Here is a 20,249-nt window from a genome sequence, read left to right as displayed (position 1 = left end):
TAAAACAATTCTATGATTCTGTGTCTGGAAGCTCAGCTCACTACTTTGGACTGCCAGTCACCTCACCACCCTGCTGCCACAGGGGAAATTGCCCACTGCAAGCCTTGAGAGAGTCAAAAGCTCTCTATCTGTCAGATGATCCAAACTCAGCTACAATGAGCAGGAAAAAAAGTAGAGAAGAAGATACAATGTTTATGGAAGCACTGCAAACCAGAAATATACTGATTATATTCCTAAGAGACACCAAGCATCCGCATATTTCAGCATTCTCCCACAAATCTCCAATTTCTATTATCAAGAAGCAAGCAAGCCCAAGGAGGTTCAAGTTAGACAAATGACAATGATGCAGTTGTGACTTTCCAAACAGAGCTTTTTTTTTTAAAAAAAATAAAATTCTGGCAATAAATGTTCCATTTTTCTGAATGATTTCACATATATACATAAAATCTTGAAAACTTGAAACTGGTCATTGGGCTCTAAAAAGCAGTCCAATTTCTTTTAAACAGAAGAACAAATACAGAAATAAGTGTGAAGTGCTGACATGATTCCCAAGTATGTATGTACACACATACCCACAAATTATTTTCTTTGTTACTTAGGTATGGGAACCTCAGGGTTTTTCATGGGAGAACTTCAATCCCAAAAGATAGTTTCAATTTTGCTCTTTATTGCTTTTCTCTTGTTAAGGCAAACAATATGGGACATTGAACCTCATCATCAAGGAGATGATGATACACATTTCAAATGTATTTATAGAAAAGCACACAAGAAAAATCACTTGCTTGGAAAAAATGGCAAGCTGAAAAAGGACCACTTGGCTCAGTTAATGTATATTTTTTCCAACCAGCAACATCATTACAAAATGTAGGAGAACAGCAGAGGGAGGAGCAGGTCTGCGTGGGATAGAGGAGTGCTGCAGATTCCCTGGCACTCACTGACCCTGAAGAAGAACAAAGAGCTGTAAATAACTTAAGGAATTTGCCATCTGGACGATGTTATGTCCTGGTACCAGGTGCCTCCGGTAGGAATGGGTAGATAAGGTTTTATGTTAATAGAAAGAGCACTTTGAGGTGCAAATTGTAGATCAGTCAATAGATACCAGGATATTATATAAGTGTAACAAACCACACAATAAACTGATTCTGACTGGGCACAGCAATTGGGGTCTGTGCCTTCATTTCTTCTGTCAACAAAATGCCTTAAAATTTATCAAGCTCCAACTTACACAGACATTAGTTTTGACCCCTGATGTCCCTGTTGACATGATTTTTCAGGACCATTCAAGGCTCACAATTTCCCATTTTAAAAATTCATGCAGGCCCTATTTTCTAACTGACCCTTCAGCTCCTCTCCCTTCCCCATCTTGACTCTCTCGATGTATATTACAGACTGAAATTGCACTCCTCCTCAGCTTATGTTTTGCTGTATGAGACAAGCCAGTCTCTTTTAGTGGAAGGGAATTTTAAAGATGTTTTAATTTAAAAAGAAAATTCATAGCTGTAAAAGTCACAGAACACCCTTCCTTTTCCTAGCAGGGTGGTATCAGCATCTTAAAAAAAAAAAAAAAAAAAAAAAAAAAAAAGCGTACCAGTGATGACATAAAGGTGACACAATTCTGGTGACTCCTGCCATTCTCTCCTCTGGCTTTTCTTCCCCTATGCAAGTGCAGCTCAGGGAATTTGTGTAGAGATCTGGCACTACTTGTCAGCATTCAAGTTTTAAAACAAATCCTGCATCTTAATTTTAGTCCTGACTGGCAAAGCCAATATTGCTGCTATCCTAATGCCTATAATTTGGCTAAGAGGAGGTAAATGTGCTTTGGAGGCAGAAATGTTTAATTATTTTAAAGGCTGCTGGCCAGCAAAGGCTCACCAGGCTTCCAGATGGCAAAGGCATAAGGACACTTCGCATTACAAGACATGTTGCCATGGGATGATCTAGATCCTGTCTGCCATCCAGAAGATGGCAAACTTGGCTGTGCCCACAAATGCTGGAGGACTTTTGCACCTTTGCTCTACCTAACCACTGAAAACTATCAAATTCTTCTGTTATTTCCAGCACTTCTCACAGAAACTATTGCTGGGAGCAGGGGCTCTTGTAGGCTGAAAGCATGCTGGAACTGCTAGCTTTGAATCCTCTGTCAACAGGACACCATCTAACTTTTTATCATTCTATTTTGGTTTTCATTCTAAATTTTATGTCTACTTTGTTATAAAAGCTATAATTAAATATTACAAATCCAAATATTTCAAAATAACTAAGTTCTTAATAATTGTGGCAGCAACATAAATGCTCCAGTGACATCTCAAGCGTCACTGTGTTTGCTCATGCTGAAAATACTCTGACTGCAGTGGAAATGAGACAGAAAACACTGTCAGCAATTCCAGACACTGTAACCTGACATAATCTTTTGCTCCATTATACCATTTCACAGAATCACAGAATTGCTGAGGCTGGAAAAGACCTTTGAGATGATCAAGTCCAGCCTAAATGTTTTATTTCCAGAAACATTTTTGTTACACGTGTTCCTACTACGAGCAGGAGGAAAAAAAGAAACCCAGTGCAAAGCAAAGGTCCGGAAACCTGTCCCTTTTTCCTCAGGAGGAACCCAGCGCTCAGTTTATGGTCCTACCCCTTCCCCACCCTGAAGTGGAAGATGTAGCCGTGTCAGAAGCGCTGTATCAAAGCAGGGCTAAGACTTGCCGTGAGCCGAACCCAGCTTACCCTTCTTTCATCTGAGGCCCCCGGCACAGCCTCTGGCCTGGCCACCTGCCCGCAGCAGGCACCGCAGGGGATGCAGTGATGACAGAGTGAGGTGACAGGCTCGGCGTTCGGCTGTTCCGGAGCCATGGCACAACGCCATGGGTAACTTGGGTCAGGATTTTCTGCAGCCCCGCAGCTTCACTATCGCACACGGGCTTGGAGCTCCCTGCCCCGAGCGGACACAGACCCTGCGGGTACAGCCAGATGTCTCCCGGCTCTCCTCCGCCCGGCAGCATCTCCACTGCTCTCCCGTCTACACCTTCCAGGTACCGGAACCCTGTGCAGCACCCGGGGCCTCACCCCGGCGGGCAGGTGAGGGCTCTGCCCTGACTCGGCCGGGCCGGGGAGGAGCATGGCTGACAGTCGGGATCACGGAATCACAGAATCAGCCGGGTTAGAAAGGGCTTCTGAGACCAAGTCCAATCCTTGACCCACTACCGCCGTGGTTCCCAGACCATGGCACTGAGTGCCACATCCACTCTCTTTCTGAAAACGTCCAGGGATGGAGATTCCACCACCTGCCTGGGCAGCCCACTCCGAAGCCTGATCACCCTGTCTGTAAATAATTTTTTCCTAAAATCCAACCTAAACCTCTCCTGGCAGAGCTTAAGTCCATGCCCTCTTGTCTTACTGGGAGGTGCCTGGGAGAAGAAACCAACCCCCCCCTGGCTACACCCTCCTTTCAGGGAGTTGTAGAGAGTGATGAGGTCTCCCCTGAGCTTCCTCTTCTCCAGACTGAACACCCCCAGCTCCCTCAGCCTTTTCCTCACAGCACTTGTGCTGGATCCCTTCACAGCCTCCTAGCTCTTAATGCAATGCTCTTAATGCGTGGCCTCACACGCCCCTGCAGCGAGGACCTCCTGCCTTCACCGCCATGCCCGGAGCTGCTCCTCCCTCCGCCGGCCGGGGGGCAGCAGGGGGCGAGACCACCAGGGCTTAGACGGGGGAGGTGTTGGGGGGGCGGACGGGAGGGCACACACAGCCTCTCCTGGCTGGACGGCGACTCCGCCTCGGCGCCGTCAGAGGCGCAGGCGGATCCTCTGAGTCACCGTGAATGCCGGCAGGAGGAGCGCGGCCAACGCCACGGCCGGGCCTCCCCACTCCTCTCCCCGGCTGGCTGCGGGAGTTGGTGCCGTCCGGCGGCGGCGCTGAGGCGGCGGGGGGCGGTGGGGGCGCAGGTGAGCCTGCGGCGCGGCCCCCTCCCCCCCACGCAGCGTGTCTGTTTCCGGCGCGCTGGCGTCCCCGCTCCGCCGTGGACGGGGGAGGCGACGCAGGCGGGCACCACGGAGGTAACGGGGCCGGGAGAGCCGGGGGGAGAACGGGCCGCGTCGCCCGGCAAGCCGCCCTTCCCATCTCGCCCACCGCAGCCGCGCCGCCAGGCGCTCCCCCCCCCTCGCAGAGCGCCGTGTAAGGGAGCGGGCCCACCCTCCCGACCGGCCCCGGGCAGCCCCGCTGCCGAGCCGCTGCCCCTTCCCCCAGCCCGGGGCTATTCCCTCTGGAACCGACCGGCGGCAACGCGGGGTGGGGGTGGGGGAAAGGCGGGGCTGCAGAACCGCGCCGAGGTCCCGATTGGCGGCGCCTCGGGCCCCCCGCCCCTCCTTTCCCCGGTGCTGGGTCAGGCTGTATCCCCACTCCGGGGTGCAGCGGTGCGGGTGGTCCGGGGGGGGGGGGTGAGTCCTGGCGGGACCGGAGGGACCCGGGGCTTGGGCGCCGCTGGGCTGCATTGGCCGTAGGCAGCTGCTGAGTATCGTAGAATGGTTTGGCTTGGAAGGGACCTTAAAGACCATCGAGTTCCAAGCCTCCTGCCACGAGCAGGGACATTTTCCCCAAGACCGGGTTGCTTCAGGCCCCTCCGACCCGGTCTTGGACACTTCCAGGGAGAAGGCATGAGTAGGTGCATGTGTTTTAGTATTTCCTTGGAAGCTTGGAAGGAGAGACTTTCTTACATTTGGTGTCAAGACTCAGTTCTGGCAGAGGAAAGCTTGTGCAGTGTTGGTTCGGTTCAGCGGCCAGAAGTCAGTGTCCGAGGAGCCTGCTCTGTAGTGAAACTCTTGCCTCCTTGGTGCCAGGTTTCCCATCTGCAGCCTGTGTCTTCCCAGCGCAGACGTGCAAACTGCTGAGATGACAGATAACACATGCTGTTAATTTGCTTATTGAAAAAGATCACCACTAGCGAGCCAGCCTTCTAAATCTGGTGGGTTTTTTGGGGGGAATTCTTAACTACTATTATAAAAAAATCTGACGTGCTTCTTTCTCACATCTTGAAGAATAGGAGGTGCATAAAAATAAAAGGGAAGCCATGCAAAGAAATTAGTGGCTGAGGGTACCATTAATTTAAAATCAGCAGAGGTAATCGTAACTTGCAGCAAAAGTATACAGGTTCTTCAGAATTAAGTGACCTTAGAATTCTGTCTCGGATTTATTAGTTTGCATAAATTATTTGTGCTTCACATGTGCAAGGTATTCTGGCTATGAAGGAATGAGTGATTACCAAACTGTAAATGTAGGGAGGTGTGTGTTTGCTTTTTAACTCCTGTACTAGTCTACTAGTGAATTACTCATTACGTCTTCATCATGCTATCACTGGTGTAGGCTGTTCGCACCTTACAAAATAATAAAAGGTGCTGGTTTGGGAATTCTAGAGGTGACTAGGCAAAGAAACAGTGGATGTTGTGGTGTATCTTGAAGGGTATTTCAGCTTTTGTTGAATGTGATTTCATAAATAAGCTTTGCATGCCTTATGTTGATGAAACACTTGTATTAACTTCTTGTTTTCTTTCAGGTACCTCGTCAGTAGCTTGCAGAGGCAATGGAGGCAATGATGCAAACTCTATTGTAATTAAAACATAAAGCAGAAAATATTCTTCTCTGTACCCTACCCTCTCAGTATCATTCAATGCCTAACGTTGCAGAAGATGAAAAGGAGAATGGTTCTGGAAATAATAGAAATATTGAAAATAAACCTGGGAAAGAATCCCCAGAAGCTTCTCTTCGTGATCCGGTGAAACCATGTTGCATGTCGGACGCCTCCACTGTGTCCTTGGTGTCTAGGGAAGATGGGCATTACCCATGGGGATGTCCTGTGACTCATACACGGGAGAAATTTTATACCATCTGCTCAGACTATGCTTTTTTAAACAGAGTTACATCTATTTGTAAAAGCCCAAGTGCTTCAGTTAGTGCCTGTCTGTCAGGCAGTGCTGCCTTAAATGTTGGGAATAACTCACCTAGCTTACTTGGCATTCAAACTGGTGCTCCAGAGATAATCTACAGTGAAGATGCTAACTTGGAAAGCTTGCCTGGCAATCTTGGAAAGCTCCCACTGGCGTGGGAAATCGACAAATCTGAGTTTAACAGCATGACCACAAATCTGAAGAACAAAGCAGGTGAGGTGGTGAAGATAGGATATTTTGATAGGAAAAGGCTTCATGTTTACCAGTTGTTTGTGGAGGGGGCTGGTCAGCATGGGTGTCTCTTTAGGAAGTGCTATAGAAGAGCTTGTATGTCATTTCAAACAACCTGCTCATCAAGAGAGAATGAGATAGGAAGAGTGGAAGTCAGGTGTAAATGCCTGGAGAAGTGGCTATAAGACAAAGCTGGCTTCTGCTTAACTGTGTGTGATATTTCTTTGAGTATTGATTGGTGTGGCTTCTGTTTTGGGTTTGTTTTTTTCCTTGGGGTGTTTTTTCTTTCATTGAGTAGGACCTAATACGTTGTGCAGTGATTGCTTTCACCTGTTAAATATGAGGTTTGTTGCAGAGATCTTTGAGGGTACTTCAGAGATGTATTTTGAAGTTAAAGATGTGGTTCATTTATGACATGAAGTAAACTGAGTTATTACAGTTGCCTAGGAAAGCAGTTGGTTTCTGTAACAGAGTTGTGTTTATTTTGATTTTCTGTATTTGTACAGTTAGGGAGTCTTTAAAACTGGCTGCTTCTCTACCTCCTACGTTCTTTCTCTGCTTAGTCACAGACTGCAACTGTGAATCAAGCTCTTGCACACACACTTGGTTTTCTTTGTCCTGTAATCCTTCTGTTTATCTAAAGCTGGCTGTAGATTTTTTTCTTAATGGATTGGCAAGCTAGTCGAGTTCCTGTTTTGTCTATTGATGTGAAACTGGTTTAGCAAAACTTAAATTCAGTTAGGATATTGTCAGTGCCCTTTCATGTGTACATGTAATGTCTTTCAAAATAAATAATAATACCTTACAGGGTAGTAAATTTTGCTACAATAAATGTTATATATTTCAATTGGGTTCATTTGGCTTCAAAATAGGAAAGAAGTATTCCTGTACTAGCACGAGATCCAACTTCTTTAATTTTCCACCGTCTCAGTGACTTGAAAAAAGGAAAAGACCTTGAGAGTGTATTATTCTCACTGAATTTGCATGTAAGTTGTCATCAGAAAGTGTAGCTAGTTATGGGGCTTGGCTGTGGAAAGTAGGAGTTTAGTTTTATTTGTCTCTGCATTTAATGTTAGGAGATGGGAAGATCATGTTGGTCTGAGAGTCTATTTCTGGGATGACAGACTTAGCCCATTAGAATAATCAGATTTACAGCTCTCTGTAAACAGTTGGGCAGGTCATCATTAATTCTACTCAGAAAAACACAGAGTTGTTCATGGAGCTAATGGCTTTACAAACCTGTTGCCAATCTTGACTCTGTGTTTCAGCTTTTTCCTTCAATTAATCGTTAAGTCTCAGTTTGTACTTAGTGACATGACCAGAGTCTCTACTTGAGGTGTGTGCTGTTAACTGAGAATACTTTTAAAAAGATAGAAAATGCAAACTAGACTTTAATTTATTTCTGAATTCTGTTTTGCAGGAAACATGAAGAAACAAACAACAAAGAAAAAATCCCTAGAGAAAAAAAGCAAACAATACAGGGAGTGTCCTCAGCGTTCTGCTCTTGAAGACGTGAAGGAGAGGAAAGTGTTGGACCTCCGGAGATGGTAGTAGTTATGAATTTTGTTTGATTATCCCCATACAGTTTGTTGGTAAACACTGTTGCAGGTTTTCTGATTTCAGACTTCTTAATAATATATTCATACCTTTTAAAATTAGAAATGGGGATATTTTAAGCATACATAAACTAAATCTCAGACTTCCTGCAAGAAAGAGAGCTTGCTTCCCTCCCCACTGTCAAAATTCAAAACATTCACCCTTCTAAAGGAAAAAAATTATGTGGAGATTCATTTCTGAAAAAAATGCAAGTTTATTAGCATGGTCAGGTAAAAAGTAACCTTAAACACAGTACTTCTGTGTCTTCTTTCTGATTTTTCCTTTGATGAGGACATACTTGATTAGAATCTGTCAGTTCCATACAGCTACAATGTATATCACATGAATATAGTTCACTAAATTAACTTAGTTTAATGAATCTGCCTGGTTCTCTGGCATCAGAAAGTTAAGAGTTAGCTAAGGAAACCTGCCTTCTGTCATCTGGAATGAAGCAAATTGGTATAAATGAAGCTTACTACAAGTTCACATGTTAGAAGAGGCTGGATCTAACTGTACATTGTATTAGTATGGCACCATTTTTCTCTACAGGATAATTTGTACAGAGCTCCCATGGGCTGTAATAAATTTGATTTGTGTGAAGTAGAGTAGTAGTATCTGACAGACTTAAAGTATTGTGGGGTTTTTTTGTTGGTTTGGTTTTTTTGTTGTTTTTGTTTTGTTTTTTTTTTAAGAATGCATCTTATTATTTTATATACAAGTGACATAAAACCAGTTAATGTAGTATGGGACCTCAGTGGCTTGGCACACAGAGAATTACTTCAGATTGCTCTTGTAATTAAATCAGGAAAGCTAACTAATGAGTTTTTGTTTGTTTTAGGTATTGTGTTAGCCGACCTCAATACAAGACGTCCTGTGGAATTTCATCCTTAGTGTCTTGTTGGAATTTCTTGTATAGTACACTGGGAGCTGGGAGGTAAATCACATGTAGACTACTTTGGCACTAGAGAGTCTAAAATATGTTACTAATTACTTTGCTGAATGTTACTTTTTTTTTTTCTCTCAGTTTACCACCTATTACTCAAGAAGAAGCTTTGCATATATTGGGCTTTCAGCCCCCTTTTGAGGAGATTAGGTTTGGTCCCTTCACTGGAAATACAACTTTAATGAGGTATGTTTGGTTCTTTTGATGCAGCTAAATGGTTAATGTATGAAAAAATAACTTGAAATTCAGAGACAGAACCTTTAAAAATACAGTAGTAGTTTGTTTATTTAAAAAAATAGAAGTGGCTGACACAAGGTAGTCCTCATAAGTTTCAGAATAATGAAGCATAGCTGAGTATCCCATTTGGTATAGTATGGTATTGCTGCACAGGTCAGGTGAACGTGAACTTCTACTAGATTTTGGCTCAGTTTGTTTAATGGTTGCATAATACTTTAATGAGTTCAGTCTCCTTGTTTGGAAATTGTTACTTTACCCTAATTATCCATTTTTTGACATGCACATTAAGTGCTTCTTAATGTCACTGAAACTGATTGAGAAGGCAACTGATACACTAGTAGCTTTTTGTAAAAAATAGTTTAAGAATTGAAAATGAGATAGTGCTCCATTTTTGCTGAAATGGAGCTATTCAGGAGGAGGAAGGGGAAAAATTGGAAAAGGCAGGTCTGGACTCAAAGAAAACTTGAACTTTCAAATTCTGTTTCACTTCTGCTTTGCTGTTCCATGATCTTAAAGAGTTGAGTCTAAAGTCTTTGCGTTTGTTTCTTGTTTGTTTGTTTGTGGTTGTGGGGTTTTTTGGCTTTTTTTTTGTTTGTTTGTTTTTTGTTTGCTTTGGTTTGGGTTGTTTTGACAAAGAATTTGAGAATTAAACAGGGCCAGGAGCATATGAGTGTTGAACATCTGGCAGGGCTTATGTGTTACCCTTTTGTGAAATTTAAAGATTTTGCAGTGTTCTTGCCTGTTTCATGGGTTGCATTTGATCTAGTTAGTGTTTGAAGGCAATATATAGTGTCTGGCACACAGTGTGGTAGCTGGATTTGAAAACAGGGCAGCAGTCTGTTCTTTAATGTTAGCATACCATGGCTAGATCTGTGGTGAGTGTCATGAAAACTTCCTTCTCTGCCTTGAGAGACTGATTCAGATTGTGTATCTCTTTAGGATTATGTCAGGGTACAAGCAACCCCTCTAGGCCAAGCAAATAAAATGTTCTGTCACTTTATATCAAAAGTCTGTACAGATGAAAATTAAAATTATAATTCTTCTGTTTTCCCCCATGGGTGCCCAGTGTGATGTAGAAATGTTGCCCTTATCATTGGTTTGGTGTTTTTTCTGGTTAAATTAATTATTAAGTACTCAGCAAACTGGAAAACAGGAGGGTTGAGAGACAGCCCTATCACCCAGTGTAGCTTTATAATGGAAGTGTTATCCTCAGAGATGTGAATTTAAATAACCTAATGTGGAAAAGTGAGTATCTGAGGCAAAAAAATTCTTTACAGACCTGTCTTCACTTGGTGCTGCTGTGAGTTGCAGTGTGGGACTTCTGTGGGGCTTGAGCATTGTGGAACTTACCTGACAGAAGCCCAACACAATACATAGAAAGTCTCATTTTAAGGGTCCTGCCTTCTGGTGTCTTAGAAGATTACCTTTGTATAGCTTACAAATAAAGGTTGAAGCTGGGCACCTCAGAATTGGAGTATCTCTCTAAAGGCTGAACAGCTGGAACTTAGGGGTGATAGAGCACAAAAGGACTAACATTTAAATCCAGCCCTTTGTTTTTTATGGCTGTAAGTCAGGTCTGGAAAAGTAAAATGAAGGAAAAGGCTTTGAATATCTCTCTAGTATTTAAATTTTGTTTGTATTAGGGTATCAGGGTCATCTACAATCTGTATACTATTGTGATAGGAACTTAGTAGCACACCAAGACTTTTTTCTGAACTGCCAAGCAGAGCAAAAGTGGGAGGAAAGACAATTGCATTTAATAACTCCTGGAGTTACTACAATCTTAAAGCTTATTGTTTCAGGTGGTTTAGGCAAATAAATGATCACTTCCATATCAAGGGATGCTCGTATGTTCTGTATAAACCTCATGGGAAGAACAAGACAGCTGGAGAAACTGGTACGTAGCTTATCCTAAAGTGTGCACCTTACAGTATATAAACTGAAAAATTCTAAAATGTGTAGTGTTTGACAGCACAAATTCTGTAAGAACTTCCAGTTTGAGATAAGTTATCAAGTAACTCCAACTTGCCTGATTGTTCTGGTTTTACTATTTCTATTGTTTTGGTCAGACTTTCAGTTGTACTTCTGTCATGATAAAATATATTCTGTGCTGTATATTCTGCTGTTACAGAACTGGAATTTTAAGGGCACTGCAGGACTAGTTCTGTGTTGGTGTCCTGTTGTACACTGGGGTAGCAGCACATTTTTATTTCAGTATTTTGGAAATCTGTGATGTATAAAAAAATTAGATTGTACAGCACAGAAGTATTAATAACTTTAATAAAGGTTTTATACTTATAAAAATGCAGTTTTAGAATTAGTGTACTTGTCCATTTTGCCTGATTTCAGCTAACATCTTTCTCTATAAGATAATTTTTCTGAATTAGCTCATGAGGCTGCATTTTTATATCAACTTCTAAGTGTGCTACTTAGAGAAAAATGATACTTTCATACAGAGTTCATTAGTCTTTGGTATAGTCTGGGGTTATTTAAAAGGAACAAACCATGCTAAAAAGTTAGAAGGGTGATTATTAAACTGAAAATAACTTTTTTTGTTCTTGGTATCCCATTTAAGAATTCTTTCATGTTTCAGTGCCCTTTCTAGTCTTTTCCTGAAACTGAGCACTGCAATCACTTCACAAAAATATTGTATGCCCAAATGTGGGAGTTGTTCCTGAGACTCAAAAGCTCCAAGAAGCTCATGATACCAAAACAATTGAAAGCTTTCAGGGCTTTTAGTAGTATCATTGATACACTACATCTGACTTGGGGCACTGGAACTGCATTGTGTTGCAGTGTGTATTTCCTAGGTTAAGAGATACTTTTGGTTGTTTTGATTTTTGCAGAACAAGTGCTTTTTAATATGACTTTGATGTTAATACAATGTGTATCTTGATGTGGCATTTCCCTAGGATGGACTGTGTGGCAGCTTTTTTCTACCAGGCAGGAAATTAAATACTAAGAAGTTTGAAATCAAAACTGTGTGTTCTGTGAATATCTGTCAGGTCATGTCCTCTAATTTAAAAAGCAGTGTAGCTATTTTATGTTATCAAGTAAGTTGTTGTTTTTTTTTCCTCTGAGGATGTTATGCAGGATCCAAAGCACTCTGGACTGTAACCTGATCTTTCTTTGTAGCTGCAGGGGCCCTTGCAAAGCTAACACGTGGACTGAAAGATGAATCAATGGCCTACATCTATCATTGCCAAAACCATTATTTTTGCCCAATTGGATTTGAAGCAACCCCAGTAAAAGCTAGTAAAGCTTATAGGTAAGATGCTGTATTTATGCTTATTTTAGTGGAGGAAATGTGCAGAAAAAAAATCACTGCAAGTTGATTGGGTTTTTCTCCATAAATTACTTTTCAGTGTATGTTATAAAAGCATTTCTCTGAACTAGTGAAACACTACTGTAAGATTTGAATGGGCTGATCTAAAATTAGACAAAACTAAGTATGCTAGGTGGAAAGAACTTAAACAGAAAACTATGAATGGTACTAAGAAATTGTTTAAAGATATTTTATGTATTCTAGATATTATATTAAATATCTTTAGTTTAAAGATATTTATTTTGATAGAAAGGATAGTTATTTACTTGAAGAAAAGTGAAGGCAGCTATCCTGAAAAATAAAACCATATGGGCTAAAAAAGGCAAGTGGTTTTTTTTTGGGGGGAGAAGAGTCAGCTAATTTAGGGGAGAGTCTGTTCCTAGAGACCTTGAATGGAAACAAAAGCAGTAAGTGTGTGTGTGTTAAGATTTTTCTTTATAAACTAGAAGCAAAAAGCCTACAATGATATTAATCCATTATGAAGTGAACATGAGAAGATCATGTTTTTGTGTGGTGAGAACAGGGGATGTTGTAGGTGCTGCAGAATGGTGGCTGTGCACTTCTGTTGCAGAGTTGACTAATAATGACAATGAACTGCAACTACTTAGAAAAGTAAAGGTCTGAATAATTTATTAACAAGAATTGGAAGGAGGAGAGAAACAAGAAGAGATCTCTTGATTGTCACAGTATGTTTGGCTTTTTTGAAGAATGCTTGGAATGCTGGAGCACTTCTCAAACACGAGGAGAAACTTAATATACCAATATTTTTGGAATAAAACCACAATTACCTGGTTAATTTCAAATATGTAAGAGTGGCATTACCGAAGATAAAGTAATGGGATAGTTGATAGAGGTTTCAATTAAATATAGATTTAAAAAGAGGATAATATCATTGATGTTCATGCTGAGTTTAGGGAAAGTATTCCATTAAACCCACAAATTTTAAGTTTGAGAAATTTAATTGTAAAATCTTGAGGCAATTTATCTTAGCTTTTGTAAGGCATTTAACGTGCTGCTGTGTGATACGCTAATAGTAGTTTACCTCCTTCACAGAACTATTAAATTAAAGTGGTCTTGCTCTCTCAAAGTAGTTTAAAACACAGTGTGTATTGGATGTTTCTGTTAGACCTTCTCAAAGTTCAATTGTTGGTCAGTATTTATTAGTGTTGTCATTGGGAAGAAGAAGATAATCCTTGCCAAAATTAGCAAATGCCAATAGTGAGGAATGCTGAACAATGAAAAGAGCAGATCACTGGTGTAAAGTGTGTCTTGCAGCTTGCTTACCAAGCAGTCCACAATTGGCTGTGTTGAAGGTGTAGAGTTGCATTAAGGAGTGGAACATGATAGCTTTACTTCTAGGCTTCAAAATAGTAATTGTTTGGAGGCAATAAAGCATAGCCATCTGCATTTAATTTGTTCCCAATGTGAGTCTGATCATAGGCTCAGTGAAAGCTGTTAGTATACAGTGCTGAAATTTTTTCATTAAGACTGCATTCACTAATATGCTATGTGAGTGAGAAGAGTATGGGAAATGTGCCCCAACTACAGTTCAGCACATCAGTCTGCTTAAGTCCACCAAAAGATTATAATAATAAAAAACATATCACAGTATGTTTGGCTTTTTTGAAGAATGCTTGGAATGCTGGAGCACTTCGCAAAGACGAGATGAAACTTAATATACTGATATTTTTGGAATAAAACCACAATTTCAGTGCTTGACCTATGGCTGAAATGGACTCTGAGTCACTAGTGATTTTATTTTTAAGTCAATATTAGATTTTCTTACTAACAACAGATCTCTTCTAACAATATAACATGAAGTAATGAGTTCAAGGAGCATTTATAGCTGTATTTTAGGCTGGAGGTCAGACCAGAAGAATAGCCTGTTTTCTTCATGTCTTCTAATACCTTACTGTGAAAAAATGTTTAGGTCTCTGAAGCACTGTCAATACATTTTGCAGTGGTTCTAGTTACCTGGTTCTGGATCTAGTTACACAGGAAAAGTTTTCTTTAAAAATCGAGCTAAGAAATGTTTTAAATTCCAGAAGATATGGGTAGGTAGGTTGCTAGGCTGAGTTTAGGAGACAGTTCTTAGGTTACCCACAGACTTCCTGTATGATCTTAGGTTGCTGGATTTGGACTCGGGAGACCTGGGTTCAGTTCCCAGTTCAACCACAGACTTCCAGTGTGACTTTAGGTAAGTCAATCTACCCTGTGTCTCGGTTTCCCATCTGTACTATGATGGCATACATTGTAATTTTCCAGGGAATTACAAGCAAGCAAATTACTGCAAGCAGTAAGGCCGTACGCTGTCTAATTCCTTAGGCAGAAAAATCTCAGATTTTGTCAGTTGAAAATGAAGTAGTTTTTCACAGGATAATTATACACAGGAAGTCACAGAACAACTCCTCTGTATCTCATCAGTTTGCCATGATGTCTGTCACAAATTTTTCATGACAAGTTTCCTGCAGGCTTTGGGTTTCTTGGAAGTTGCTCAGAAACTCAGACGAGTACTGGTTGAGGATTTTGTTTTTTAATATGGGGTATTAGATGTTTATGATGAAGCAGTTGAAGGTGACAGTTGTTTTCATACAGGTTACCCTGCAAATGTTAGTAATAGCTCTCAGCTGGGGTATAGTTTAAAGCTAGTGGAAAGGGCTATTCCATGACTGTTAAATATCACAGACAGGGAGGAAGACTTCTGTTCCACCTTCATGTGGCTTTCCACAACTCTTACTTCCCTTGTTATGTATAAATTTATCTTTGGATCTGAAACTAGACTGCCTTTCATCCAAGTAACACTGTATTTTTATATAAAGATCTGTCTTTTTCCCAAATAATCATAAGCAAAAGCTTGTATCTTGCTTACGGGCCTTGTGAAACAGAAAATTTCCCTGTATACAATTGCAAACGCTATAGCTCAGGAGCTGTTTTCTAGTTAGGGTGAGGAAACAATTTTAAATGTTAAAAAATCCTAAAAGGAACAATAGACTGTTAGTTTATCTCTTCCTTTTTAGTATGCACAATAATCTTACTCGGATTGTATCTTCTGTTTAACAGAGGCCGTGTCTTGCAGCAAGAAGTAGAATATTGGATCTTAATTGGAGAACCCAGCAGAAAGCATCCAACAATACACTGTAAAAGGTATGTTACTTGGTAAGAATGTAAACCAGTATGTTTTCTTTTAAATTAGTGTTTATCTGCTTAGGCTCACCAAATGACTTTTTGTTTCCTATGTATTAATGTACTAGAGTTCTAACAGAAACAAGTGCTTTAGTGAGAAATTTCATGTTTTGACCTCAAGGCTGGCTTGAGTACTTGAGTACTGTGTCCAGTTCTGGGCCCCTCAGTTTAGGAAGGATATCAAGGTCCTGGAGCAGGTCCAAAGGAGCTGGTGAAGGGACTTGAGCACAGACCCTATGAGGAGAGGCTGAGGGAGCTGGGGGTGTTCAGCCTGGAGAAGAGGAGGCTCAGGGGAGACCTCATCACTCTCTACAACTCCCTGAAAGGAGGGTGTAGCCAGGTGGGGGTTGGTCTCTTTTCCCAGGCAACTCTCAGCAAAACAAGAGGGCACGGTCTCAAGTTGTGCCAGGGGAGATTTAGGTTGGATATTAGAATTTCTTTACGAGAGGGTGATCAGGCATTGGAATGGGCTGCCCAGGGTAGTAGTGGATTCTCCGTCCATGGAGATATTTAAAAAGAGACTGGATGTGGCACTCAGTGCCATGGTCTGGTAACTGCAGTGGTAGTGGATCAAGGGTAGGATTTGATGACCTCTGAGGTCCCTTCCAACCCAGCCAGTTCTATGATTCTATATCATGTGGCAGGACACATGGAGGTTGTTAAAAGCTGAAGCCTGTTTTTCTGGTTTGAGTGTGGCACAGCTTGCATAAGCCAGGCAGAAAAGACACCTCAGCTGCCTGCCTATGATTGTGCCAGTTGTGACTTGCAGGCTGCACATACCTTCTTGGAGCAGTGTATGCTGCAGTTGAGGACATAGACAGGCTGTGTCTGGCATGTACAAAGGATATAATGCTGCTACCATGATGTAGCTCAAGTATGTAGGGGCAGCCTGCACTCTGTTGTGTTATTACCTTATCTGTGGATTAAAACAATACATTTATGATGAGTTCTGACTAATACAAAGTTGGTGTCTAAACAAAACATACTAAGCGAGACAGAGGGTGCTATGTAGACATTTCATTGATTAGTTATTTTTGTCATGATAAATTAATAGAAGAGTTTTCTCAGCTTTAATTGGCATGCTAGTTCATAATGATTAATATTAATTTCTGAAATGAAGGGAAATTTTTTCAAAAATTTCAGTATTTTTCAAAAAACCCGTTCTGTGGCCAAAGTGTAAGTTTTAACAAATAGCTTCTCTGCTACACTCTGAGTGACTTAGGGAGTGATTTTTCTTGATAAATTAGGAAAAGAGCTGGGGGTGTGGGGAGGTGAAACTCGCACTACTTCTGCATTGTTACATCTTTATTCTCTAATATTTTTAAACATTGTTTGAAAGTGCTTATCTGAGGGTTTCCTAGCCAGTCAGATATCTTTAAAAATTATTATTGTTTCCTTTTTTTCAGTGATGTGACTGTGTCAGTAACTGTAACTAGCTGGATATTTTGGACTAATGAGATTAGAGTGCAACAAAGTAGCAATAGCATTATGCATGTGCTTGCTGTGCTAAGAAGCGGAACACTACATACATCCCACAGATGGAATTTTGTCCTGTGGTGTATGAGCTACAAATAGCACAGGAAAAGGTTTCTGAAGTAGCATGCAAAACTTTATAATATTATTTTTGATTGTGAGGACATTCTTCTTCCTGCTGCAGTTCCAGTGAGAGGTAGCAGAAAGTTCTGTGCTTAAGGTAGGAGGGCAGAGGTTGGGGTAAATAGGGGTTTTCTGAATTTGGAGGGTGGTGTTAGAAGGAGTTAATTAGACTGGCAGAAAAGGCATGACTGTGTAGGCTTAGAGGTCTGGAATATGGGGATACTGAATTGATAGTTTATTACAAATGAGAATTAAATAGAATGAAGGAGTAAATAATATGTAGGATAAGAGCATTAAATAAAGTAAGGGGTAATTTTTCTCCTTGCCTAAACTTTGCTTTGCTGCTTCTTTTGTGCAAATTATGAATTGGTAAGAGTAAAGAATGCAATTAATGACTCATGGTGCTCTTGCTCTTTTTGGTGTTTTCAGAGTAGGAGTAATCACTGTGAAAGCTTTGGTTAAAAGTGACACTTTTATATCTAACTTGATGTTTCTACTACTGAAGCTTTTATATCTTTACACATTTTTTACCTTTAAACCACTGGTAAGACTATTTAATAGTACAGATCTCTATTTGTCTGTGTGTGTACGTGAGTCTTAGTGGTTCTGAGGTTTCATAAATGTCAGCTGAGTAGTAACAATCTTGTTCTCTAGGTGGGCAGATATTGTCACTGACCTGAACACCCAAAATCCAGAATACCTAGATATTCGACACCTAGAGAGAGGATTGCAGCATAGAAAAACAAAGAAGGTAAGGTAAACTTAGTGAGATGGGAGGAAATTCATGGTAGATTTTTGACAAACTTATAATTCAGCAGTGTAAGATAAAGTCACTAGAAGAAATTTGCTGTGAAGTGTTGCTGAAGACAGAAGTCAAATTGTGGGTACTTACTCACCAGAGTTGTATTTACTTGCAGGTGAGGCATAATATCTGCAAATCTTTGGTCACAATATTTAACCCTATTGGCTTAAAATTCAGCTGCAGCAAGTGTAGAAATACTCAAAAAATTAGATCTTTTGGTGCATGATCTTCTAGCTACATGTAAGTCAAGTAGGATCAAACATGAAAGAATGCATGTGTGTATCTCTTGTGTGGACCCTGTAGAAGACTGTCAGCAAGAATAGAAAGCATCAGAATAGATAATTTCTGTGGTTGGAGACTAAAAAAGATTAGCAGCAGAGAAGTTATACTAGCCCATGAAAGATAAAAAGGATAACTTAACAAGATGAAAAAAAAAAAGGCAGTAATTGAATCTGGAAAACAAGAAAAATTGATTGAACTGAGTTGTTTGTTTGTGGATATGGCTTTGTGGTTGAGGTTTTTGGTGGTTTTTGTTTTTTAAAGAATTATTTTGCCCACCAAGATGTTAATTTCAAGTATCTATGTATGTAGAAATAATCCTGTTTGCATTTAACAAAGAACCTTTTTACTTTTATTAGGTTGGAGGAAATCTTCATTGCATCATTGCCTTTCAGAGACTTAACTGGCAAAGATTTGGTCCTTGGAATTTTCCATTTGGAAATGTTAGACAGGATAAACAATCCCAGACACAAGGACAAGGAATTTCCAAATCTGAGAGTGAAGATAATATCTCTAAGAAGCAACATGGACGACTGGGTCGATCTTTCAGTGCTGGCTTTCATCAGGAATCTATGTGGAAGAAATCTAATCTTCGTGAGAGGAGGAACAGTGGATATCAGAGTTACAATGATTATGATGGAAATGATTAAAATTAACTTTAGATAATAAGAGTTGATATATTAAAGTTAGTTTTAATCAAGACATATTAGGGATCTTTTAGTCCTAGAATACATATGAATAGAAATTATGGTATAAGATACAGCTTCATAATTATTAAATAAATATGATATGGTTGTGATGGATGAGATCTGATGTATAAATTGACAGATAAGCACATTTTATTGTACTTCTGCAATCAAAGGTAACTATGACAGGAAAATCAATCACGTATTTTGAAATAATTGTACTATGTCCCGATTTGTGGGGGGGGGGAAAGGCAGATTGAAATTCGTCAATGTAATAAACAGACTTTACTGAATATACTTAGTATTGTAAAGCATGAAAAATTATGATATGACTTTATAAAAAGGGTTATTCTGCAAATGGTGTAAAGGTAAAAGTAAACATTGCCTTCCTTTCAACACTCCATTTTACTATGGCTGCCCATATCCAGTGAAAAAGAAAAAAAAATCACATATATTAGAAAACCTTGTCAGATTTACAAAGTGAATGTACATTCTCCATTCAGTTCCCAGTGGACTTCTGGCAGTCAGATAACAATAGTTTGTCAATCAGATCTCAGTTTTTGCTTAGCTGGGTGCCCCGTTTTAGACTGAGAGGAATCGCCTCTGGCAGGGAAAGTTTGAGGATGAACCTTCTTAATTGCTTTTGCTTTGTGGGCACAGTGGCTGAATTCTTATCCTGGAGCCTCTTGAGAGCACAGACTCACTTAACACAAGCTTGTGAAATTCAATATTAAAAAGCTGCATTTACCATTAGCCAAATGAGCTAGCTGAACACTGTGTTCTGTTGGCAGTTCTTTTCCTTCTTCAGTCTGAAAACCTCTTGTCATTTTTCTGCTGCTCTTTTTTTTTTCTGTATGAAGGGGTGCAAGTGCTGAAAACTGCTGGCAGCCCTGATGATATACCTCTTGGCCAGCAAACAATTCAGGCTTTTTTTCAGGTGTCCATTTGCAGTCTCTTTTTTTCTTCCCTTCCTGATTTGAAATGTATCCTCTTGTTTTCCCAAACACATATCAACAATGGTGACTTTCTGCATACCAATGTTCATACCTGCGCAAGGGTTAATTTTTGTCATAAAAAGATTTGTCATGGAATGCAGGGGTTTTGTAGGTTGTTGCTTTTGTTAACTAAAAATGGGAGACTTTTAGACTTTTGTTCACTCAATAAAATTTGTTTTCTATTTTGTTGTTTGCTTTTCATTGATCTTGGGAATGGTGACCCCATGTTTCATGAAGGTTTTCAGGCAAGTAGGTAATCTGAGGATCAGAACTGCAACCTTTGCTTAGCAAAGTAATCCTGGAGGTAGGATCTCTTTGCTTATGAGCCTGTGCAGTCACTATGTTTTAACTTATATGGTTTCCCAAGCTTCTAACTTAATTCCCCAAAGTCTGCAGCCTGATGACTGAGGAAAAACCATAGGATTTGAAAATGTATTTTC

At 40.4% G+C, this 20,249-nt stretch overlaps 1 protein-coding gene across 4 annotated transcripts; it reads left to right on the top strand.

Moving 5' to 3' along the window:
• Positions 1-3,869: 3,869 nt before the first annotated feature.
• BIVM (basic, immunoglobulin-like variable motif containing) lies at positions 3,870-19,994 on the top strand. 4 transcript variants are annotated; one of them, XM_030466327.1, is made up of 11 exons: positions 3,870-3,941; positions 5,546-6,149; positions 7,588-7,714; positions 8,602-8,697; positions 8,788-8,892; positions 10,746-10,840; positions 12,079-12,211; positions 14,394-14,465; positions 15,329-15,412; positions 17,702-17,798; positions 18,488-19,994. In XM_030466327.1, exons 2-11 carry the CDS (start codon positions 5,660-5,662, stop codon positions 18,776-18,778), a joined length of 1,590 nt encoding a protein of 529 aa, XP_030322187.1. In that variant the 5' UTR covers positions 3,870-3,941; positions 5,546-5,659; the 3' UTR covers positions 18,779-19,994. The 4 variants fall into 4 exon arrangements, with proteins under 4 accessions (XP_030322187.1, XP_030322170.1, XP_030322192.1 ...); XM_030466310.1 differs by lacking the exon at positions 3,870-3,941 and adding an exon at positions 3,948-4,052; XM_030466319.1 differs by lacking the exon at positions 3,870-3,941 and adding an exon at positions 4,609-4,653.
• Positions 19,995-20,249: the final 255 nt, after the last annotated feature.

Source organism: Calypte anna, chromosome 1, assembly GCF_003957555.1.
Source record: "Calypte anna isolate BGI_N300 chromosome 1, bCalAnn1_v1.p, whole genome shotgun sequence".
NCBI classification, from domain to species: domain Eukaryota; kingdom Metazoa; phylum Chordata; class Aves; order Apodiformes; family Trochilidae; genus Calypte; species Calypte anna.
Note: the sequence above shows the minus strand (reverse complement) of the source record. Positions and strands in the feature narration are given on the sequence as shown.

Coding starts and splice junctions, on each gene's coding strand:
- BIVM (XM_030466327.1), top strand. CDS start 5,660: ATGCCTAACGTTGCAGAAGATGAAAAGGAGAATGGTTCTGGAAATAAT. Junction 7,715..8,601: donor GTGTTGGACCTCCGGAGATG/GTAGTAGTTATG, acceptor TGTTTGTTTTAG/GTATTGTGTTAGCCGACCTC. Junction 15,413..17,701: donor CCAACAATACACTGTAAAAG/GTATGTTACTTG, acceptor CTTGTTCTCTAG/GTGGGCAGATATTGTCACTG.